The sequence below is a fragment of the Passer montanus genome, unplaced genomic scaffold, assembly GCF_014805655.1.
Source record: "Passer montanus isolate IOZ18808 unplaced genomic scaffold, ASM1480565v1 scaffold193, whole genome shotgun sequence".
In the NCBI taxonomy this organism is placed as follows: domain Eukaryota; kingdom Metazoa; phylum Chordata; class Aves; order Passeriformes; family Passeridae; genus Passer; species Passer montanus.
This window is the reverse complement of record NW_024366514.1, coordinates 89,911-98,858: the sequence shown is the minus strand read 5'-3', so window position 1 is coordinate 98,858 and position 8,948 is coordinate 89,911. Positions and strand designations below refer to the sequence as shown.

Genomic DNA, 8,948 nt, shown 5'->3' with positions numbered 1-8,948 from the left:
AACCAGCCATGGCTTGATCTGCCCTGCATAAACAGCACCAGCATGAATGCACATGTTTCTCTACAGACAGCGGAGGAAAATTAAAGCTTTCTTGTCAGAAATTTCCAATATCAACTTACTGGTGTTTATTTGAACTCTAAAATTATCAAGTAGAAAAACCAACCAGTATTCCTCACCAGGGAAGAAATAAAGCAGCAGCTGTTGTTCCACATCCTGTGTATTTGCTTGTTGTTTCTTGATGAAAACTGATGCAAGTCAAGTTTGGGTGGGTTTTAGCACCAGGAATTATTTCAATACTCAGCTTTGACAAAAGCAAGCAGAAAGTTTTCTCTCAGATATAATACAACCAGGTTTTATTTAAGTTCTCTCTTTTTTTCCCCCCCCCACACTGGCAAAAGTTCAGAGGGAGTTTAAAGTTTTGTAAACATTTTAACTACCCCTCTTCCCCCTTTTATGAATTTACAAAGCAAAGGAGACAGGGAGACCAGATTTGCAACAGTTCCAAGTCTCTCCATGCTATCAGATCCAAAAACTATATACAAGTCTGCAGCAGTCTCTGTATAGTTACTGTACATGTTTGGGGACGGGGGAAGAGAGAGGAGGAGGAGGGGAAGGTGACCCCAAAAAATGAATAAACCAAACAAAATAAAATCCAAAGCCAAACTGCTCTTGAGCAACTCAAACTGTTTTCTTTAGGCAGTGATGACAGAATAACAGACACCTTTATACAACTCCACCAAAACTGCAGCATATCTCCCTTCGCAGGTTACACCCCTCTGGGGACGGGAGATGGGACCAGGGGGTCAAACTAAGTGCATTTGGCAGTTTTCCTTCTCTGTCGCTTGTGGTGTGTGTGGGGTGGGTGGGTGGTTACGTGGAGCAGGGAAGGTGGTGTTAATCTTTCCGTGAGAGAGGAAGGTTATGACTCCATAAACACTTAGAGGTTATGGATCCCAGTGAAGGTGCGTGAAGTACGTTTAAGGTGTAGAAGATAAGCAGGGCCATCATTGCACAAAGCTTCGTCCTCCAGTGTCTCTCTCCATGACGAAAGGGCATCTCTGCTCGATACCTAAGCACTGCTTCAAGTGACAACCAGCTGAGGCTGCTGGCACGTCTCTGAAAGCCAGGGTCCACCCTCTCCAGAGACTACAGATCCACACTGTAAAGATCCCACTGTCTCTTAAACGAGACAAATTTGCAGGAAAAGAGCTCAGAATAAACTGGTCCTAACCCTCTGAAGGTAGCACTTATGGGGTAAATTCAGCCTGAAAGAAGAGATGCCACCCCCCTTTTTCCAGAGCAGAAGTCCCCATTTGTCCAGGAAGGCTGGAGAATGCCGACAGGAACTCCACCAGCTTCAGCATCACCACCTAATGAAGACAGACTCGAGCTTTCCCTCCAAAAATTATGTGCAGAGAAGGGCTGGCAGGGGGTGTGCAACTTCAAACCAACCCAAGCTAAACTGTGCCCACTACCGCCCCTCTCCTGTTGCCAGTTTCTAAGGGTAGCTTATGAATGCAACTCCTGGCCAGGAGAGCACCTCTTGCCCTGATGGAGCAGCCAAGTCAGTATCTGTGTGGCATTTTGGTTTTGACCAACATCTGTTAACCACAAACTCTCTCTCAAACTTTCTCTCTCTCTCTCCATACGACTGCACGTGTTGGATGTGGTAAGAGTAACCAGGAGAAGGAAGCAATGCTTTGCAGAATCCCAATTGATTTTTTTTTTCCAGGTATGTCAGCAGAATGAATCACAGCACAGTGAAAGCTTGCTGCCCAGTTCAGCCTTGCTGTGAACAAAGCCTAACTCCCACCCTCCCGGGACTCTGAACAAAGTCCACTCGAGTGGGCTGACAGTAGGAACAACGCCTGTGCAGTCCTGGGCAGAAAGGGTTTGCTGGGGCCAGAGGAAGCAGCCTGAGATGATTGATCCTGTGATTCACTGCGAGGCAAAGAACAACACAAGGTGGAGAGTACGGTGTCCAAACGGAGAATCCATGGTTAACAGATGCAGGAAAAGCCAGTTGATTTGCACATGCTCAGTAGTCTTCCAAAGTCTCTATTTCTCCCATATTGAGCCGCTCTGACGAAGCATTCACTGAAAACCCTGTGAACCAAGAAGAATTGCTGTTAAAAATCTGGCTGTAGCATAGTATACTTGATACAAAACATCTGCTAAATGCAGTACCACGTGTAACAGAAAGTGAATCTAGGGGTAATTCAGTAAGGCTACAGATGCAGTCACCCAAACTGTCTGATTTTTCCTTAATAAACTAAAGATAATCAACTGTATATTTAGACAAGCATCACTTGGTCTTTAAAACCAGATCAGAACACTGTTTTCAGAACACTTTTTTTAAGTTCCATTTAAAAGATATCACCTGCAGAGCTAGTACAAGGCACATCTACACATGGTGGCAACACGGCTCTGCAACATCTCGAAAGGGAACGTGTTTAAGTCAACTGGCTCTTGGAAGAGGCTGTCAACACCACGCTTACATGGTCTGAGAGGAAGAAATGGGCATTCTGAGAACATGGAATCCACACATGGAATCATGCTCCCACACTTCACGAGTTGTGAGCAATTTCACCCTTCACTTTAAAGTCTCAATGAATATAGCTATGTACCTATGAAATCTAATTACATCTATTTCCATGCTTTTTACAAACTTCCATCTCAGGAGTACAATGTGAAAATGTACAAAGTTACCCAGGGCCATGCAGGTGGCTCAAGATGCACCCAAACTTCTACCCAACCTTTTAGCCATGTGTGTTGAGGACATGATGCACGTGAGAGAAGTGTGAAAGTGAAAACACTTTCAGCAAGGTAACAAATCCAGTAAATCAGATGCAGCTTTCCTACTGAAATCCCTTTTTAAGGGTATATAAACCCCATTTGGAGTATGAGAACAGGGAAAGTTTCCCTGTGTAAAGCTACCAAACACAAAGTTGAACTTCAGTGTCTTGAGAGTGCTACACTGGTTTGCTCTGTGCTAGACCACCAACTGCCTTCCACTTTGAGAGGTATGAAATGCTCAGTTCAGTAGGTTAGGAAAATTGTTCTGGCTCCCTCACGTGGCAGTGTGGCCTAAAAGCATCTGAAATTATTTTGTAAAAGAGTGAGTGTACACATGTACATGTGTACATGAAGTAGCTGCATGGGCTACTTCACTTCCAGTTGGAACTTCTAAACTGTATTTAGTGATTTCTTCTTCACATGACACGAGTTGTTTTTTTAATATATTCAGCTGAGTACCCAGATCAGACTCAGTGGACAGACACCTTGGGATGGCGTAAGTCAGGATTCCACTGGGAAGTTCCATACACACCAGGGCAGAAATCACTGCTTTAGTTGAATTACTGACTTTCAAAGACCAAAAATAGAAGAAAAACAAAAACCAAAGGCAGGGCTCTGCTAGAGCCTTAAAAAAGCAGTGACTCCAGGTGGACAATACCTGTCTGCTTCTACAGCAATTGGGCTTAGCAGAAGCAGCACAACAAAGCCTGGCCTGGTGCAGTGCCCTGGTTTCCCCTCTGTCAAACAGGGCACACACACAGACATTTATTCCACATGAACACAACAGTGACCTGTCACCCCAGTGTCCATGCACTCACACAATGGCCTTGTATCTTAAAAGCTACTTCAAAGAAACTTTTCCATAAAGTGCTACAGGGGACAGTTAAAACTAGCCTCACATAAAAATTAAGACACAGGACATAATAAATAAATAAAGGACTGCTAATGAGGTCATAATCTCCATGGTCTCCAACTGAAAATCTGTGACCAGTTCAACCTTTGCTGTCTTTTCTGACTAGGCTAGAGGTTACCTCCTGGAAAAGGTGGCAAGGCAAAGGCAGCCTCAGAAAGCTGCTCCTCATAAAGAAAGGAAAACATGCTTTTCTTCAAAGAACAAATCAGCATTAAAGCAATAAAATAGCCATAGGTCAACTCAAAGGAGGAAAGGGAATTTAACTGAAACCCCTGAACTACTTAACACATTTCCAGGTAATAACACAGGTATCTAAGAAGTCGTTACATGAAGGAAAGTTCAACAAAAGTTTTCCATGAGACTGATCCAGAATTTTTCAAATCATTAAATAAATAATACTACTGAAAAGATTCTGAAGACATTCCAACTTTTCTACTCAAATTCAGTATTACCAGTTAAGGTCAGTAAGAATCCTCTACATTCTCCAAAGCAAACCACCACTACCAAATTAATCATTAATTTTTAAAAACTGAAACAGACCTAACAAGCTGGGATCTGCTCGAACCATTTTCTGTTTCTTCTTTTTCTTCCCGCTCTGCACAGCCTCAAAGTTGGACTGCTGGTTGTTGCTCTGATTGGTCTGAAAGACTGAATGTAGCGAACTGTGGTTCATCCCCCACACTGAATCCTAGAGAACAAATTAAGGACAACATTACAGAGCACAGTGAAGCCTGGTTTATTTATACAGAAAATATTCAGAGAGCCCAAAGCACTTCCTATATCCATGTGGCAGCACTAGCTACTGATGTATCCACCTCATTTCCCAGATCATGCAAAACCATTCTGATCTACAGTTGGCCCCGACTGTTAAGTTACAAAGGAAATTTGATCCTGTAGTAAAACCTGGAAAGCTGCTTTACTGTCTGCATTTGCCAGGATGCTGATGAACCCAGCAGGGTGCTGAGTCCAGCCTGACACAGCCCCCAGGGAGAGCAGAGGCACCCCTACCTGCTGCTGCTGCTGTTGCCGCTGCTGACTGGCTTTCTGTTTGGCACGGCGCTCGAGGAACTGCTTGGCAAACTCCTTGGCCTCAGGAGTATCTCCAAGGTAGGCTCGGATGTAGTCATGGACCTCATAGGGAGACTCCACTTCCTTCAGGAAAGAAACAAACGTGGGAACTGCAAGAAGAAGGCAGACCATGAGCGAGTGCATGTTGACAGCAAACACACACATGCAATAAACACCAGTGTCAGATTTCTGTGCCAAATATTTGCTGGTCTAGTAGCTTGCCCTTTCCAGCTCCCCACGATAAACCCCTATCATGCAATGCAGCATGAAACTGGATCATAATTTACCTGCTGGATAATACTTCCATGACTACCAGAAATCCTCAGGAGGGTCTGGCTGACAGACTTCAAAACTTTTTCAAATCCCACTGATTTGCTATAGTTAGGACAATGAAAACCTAAGAGAGGATGCAGCCAGTTCTTCTAGCCACTATTTAATGATGTCCTTTTGCTGAGTGCATTGGAAACATTGGTTTGATATCATTAAGGTCCCTCGGAACTACTCTGTCAGGAAACAGAAAATATATTGTTCCCCCCATTCCTTTCCATCTCTTACCATCTAAGTTGTTGGCTGTGTTGAGTGCATGAAGCATCTGTTCACACCACTGAGTGAATCCATCCTGGGCTTTATTAACCCCCTGGAACAATTTCAACAGCTTCTCCTCTTCTTCTACCTTCTTGTTTTGTCTACTTGTAATACCTACAGATTTACTGAGGTAAAGAAAACACCTATCATTAGATTATCAGTTACCAGGCTTACCCGCAGTACCATATACAGTACAGTGTTCTAAGACTATTTGACAAGATGCAAACACTTCTTAGGAATAAAATAATTTTCTAAGCAGGTGACAAATGAACTGTGAATGGTCACCTATTCGCTATTTTGTTGTCAAAACAGATCCTGAATGACACAGAAAAAAAAGGAAAACACATGAAGATGTTCTAACTGCTAAGTGATCATGCCAGGAGTAGCAGTATTTCTTTGCAAAAGCTCCTTCCCCAGCTCCTACCTGAGGCTGGCATTGCTTTTGTTTTTATTGGTCGAGTTACGAGGTCCCACTTCCTTCACTGCATCATCCCAGAAACCCATGTTTGAGTTTTTGGTGTCGGCATTACTCCAGATGCTACTGACTAGGTCAGATGCCCACTGGTTGCTGGGATTCGTGTTTAGAGAGCCCCACACTGAATTCCCAATGCTGGTGTGCAGGTTAGAGTGCTGTTGAGACATAACAGAGATGCTGGTTATTAGCACAGACCCAGCAGAAAAGACATGAACAGACAGAGGGAACTGGCACAGCTGCTTTCTCCATGTACTGACCAGATAAATAAACGTACCGTGGTATTTCTGACTCTGTTCGGCTGCTGGTGCTGCTGTTGCTGCTGTTTCTGCATCTGCCTTGCCTCTTCCTGCTGTATCTCCAGCAGGGACTTGGTGGTGCCTGTTGGTTTGGTGACATTACCCCAGCCTGACAATTTTTGCTGCTGTTGCTGCTGCTGTTGCTGGAGGGCCTTCATTAGTTCACGCTGCTGACGCCTTTGCTGTTGCATGCAAGACAAAAGTGCTTGTAAATGCTTTCATATGAACATTACTATTCAAAAGTCTAACTTGGAAACAGGTTTTAAACAGAATTCGCTTTCTTCTGGAGAAGCCTGGTTGACCTATTATTGTTCTGAGCCTTTACTGTTCCTCCAAAAAGGGAGACATTAGGTAACCAGTAAATACAAACTGTTTATTAGCCTTGGACAGACTAAAGTTATCAAATCATTCCTGCAGTCAGCTTCTTGGGAGATGACCTTCTCTACCATCACTTGTTCCCCCCACAACCCACCCTCCCCTTAACTGCCCTGGTCTAATGAATATCTTCAAACATGTTAGAATAAAGATGTGAAATAATTGTACACTGTTCTGTTAACATATTACACTCCTAGGGTTAAAAGGGTGTAGTTTTCCCTTCTTTCAGATTCTTGTACTAAGAAGCAATAAAAACTTTTACACAAGTGCTTACTGAACCTATGCCTGAAGGACAGGATTTTGAGTTATGCTATTTCAAAAAACATTCCTCATCCTCACCATTCCTTCTAATAACTGAAGTGACAGCTAAGCAGTCCCACAGCTGAGTCCCCTCTATAACAAGTTGCACTCCGCTGCTGTCAGTGTTTACCTCTTCTCGGAGCTGCCGTTCTCGTTCTTCTTCTAACTTTTGGATTTCAGCCAGTGACAGTGTGGTCTGGGATTGACAAGCTCCTGAATTTGATTGCTGACCCCATGTCGAAGATGAAGGGAGCTGGGCCAAAACAGACATCATCAGGAATTACAAAATATTTGAGAACACTGCTGAGTATAATCAGGAAAGAAATGGTATAAACCCAGGGGGAAAGAAAGGCCACCTTTAAAGGTTAACAAAACCCTAGAAAGTACAAAATGGTATAATAATAAAGTATGAAAAGGTAGAAAATATAGATTATACATTCCTTGAATTGCCCTCTGATGTATCAGTCTTTGACACAGTACCAAGAATAATGTAATACATCATTACCTGAAAAAAAGCAATCCATTTAGATTTCAAACACTTTAGGAATTCCAAGCTTTAGAAACTTTGCACTGGCTCTTGCTCATTGGCAAAAAAAACCTATCTGTGCCCACGTGTGATGCCTTCCCAGTGTGCTTCTAGTGACAGAACACTTTCAGGTTTCAATTTGTAACTTCTCTTCCTCTCTCTTCTCGCATCAGCTCTTTACTCTCCTCCCTCTCCAGACAGCTCATCCATCCCTGCTCTGCCCAAGCTACCACAGACCACCCTGAATGCAGCTGTAGCTTCACTTCCCACGCTGAGCTGAAAGGAAATAAAACTGCAGGACCAGGTTACCTTCATTTGTGCAAGTTGCTGCTGTTGCTGCTGCTGCTGCAGCCGCCGTAAAGCCTCCTGCTGCTGCTGCCTCTGCCTCATGATCTCCTTCTGGCGCTGGAGTTCCAGCTCCTTGCGCTTCCGCTCCTCCTCCTCCAGCCGCTGCCGCGCCGCCTCCTCCTCCATGCGCAGCCGGCTCTCCTCCAGCCGCCGCTGAGCTTCCTCCTCTTCGCGCGCCCACTTGGCGGCCTCCTCTTCCTTCCCAGGACACAGAAAGGAAAAAGGTCTAAGGAGACTTCACAGAATTTTAAATATTCAACTCTGTGCCACTGATATTCTGACAGAACAGACAGGGACCATGTTATCTGTGATCTGTGCTGTTTGGGTTGTTCATTTACCTTTACATTTCTCAGTAACAAAGTAATATTAGTCTATATACCCTAAAAATACACGTTTCCCATTGCTTCACCAAAGAAGTTGGAAGAGAATGGCATCTCCATAATTCACACCAGCTCACTACTTATTACTTTCCTTCTAGAAGTTACACACCTTTCAGTCTGACCTTCTGCCTGCTTATACTACCTACAGTACAACCACACTTTCAGTGGAATAAAACTTGGCAAAAATAACAGGAAAGAAGAGACAGTTGACAAAGATGGAGATATTTACTGTTGTTACTCAACAATACAGTTCCAGAGAAGACACTTTTGCTAACAAATTACAGAAATGGTGATGGACATCTTACAAGGGAGGACCCTGAAAAGGCGTTTTTAAATACTAACTGTGAATTCTGAAATGGACTTGGAAGTTAATGCAAAGCCAATTAGTTTGGCCAAGGGACTGTGAGAGTATCAATTAGGGGACTTGAAGCTCATGTTCCCTGATAGGGATTTCTAATGCTGACCCCAAGGAGAAAAAAATCCTGTTAACAAGAAAGAAAAGGGAAGAAAAAAAGTTGAAACTCTGGTAGTGCATATAGACTTGGCACGGCACAGAAAAACCGCCAAAACAGATCAATTCAGATGACACTGAAGATAAAGTAAAGGCCCAGAGAGTGCTAATTCACAACAGTTATTCTGATACTGTACTCTGCCTCAGAAAGGAGTATGAACACTGTGCTGCAAAGCCATTCTTAACGCTAAATTTGAAAGGAGAACATTCACGCCCACACAAATCTCTTTACCTAAGGGTATACTGGATTCTGATTATTTCATCTGAAGTCAGGACACAGGTAAACAATCTTTTTTCACTCAACTTGATACTGTCTGCAAGCTCTGCTTTCTTTGACCAAAACTGATCTGACCTCTCAAAGCACTGGCGCAAGTT

The 8,948-nt window shown here is 43.5% G+C and overlaps 1 protein-coding gene across 13 annotated transcripts in view; it reads right to left on the bottom strand.

The window, feature by feature from the left end:
* Positions 1-331: 331 nt before the first annotated feature.
* Positions 332-8,948, bottom strand: part of GIGYF2 (GRB10 interacting GYF protein 2) — a 73,029-nt gene continuing 64,412 nt past the window's right edge. For all 13 annotated transcript variants that reach the window (XM_039706467.1, XM_039706469.1, XM_039706471.1 and 10 more), the window contains 8 exons: positions 7,644-7,880; positions 6,939-7,061; positions 6,112-6,315; positions 5,787-5,992; positions 5,333-5,487; positions 4,718-4,887; positions 4,250-4,397; positions 332-2,106 (listed from right to left, as the gene is read on the bottom strand). In XM_039706467.1, coding sequence (XP_039562401.1) covers positions 2,039-2,106; positions 4,250-4,397; positions 4,718-4,887; positions 5,333-5,487; positions 5,787-5,992; positions 6,112-6,315; positions 6,939-7,061; positions 7,644-7,880 — 1,311 coding nt within the window. In that variant the 3' untranslated portion in view covers positions 332-2,038. The remainder of the gene's footprint in view (positions 2,107-4,249; positions 4,398-4,717; positions 4,888-5,332; positions 5,488-5,786; positions 5,993-6,111; positions 6,316-6,938; positions 7,062-7,643; positions 7,881-8,948) is intronic.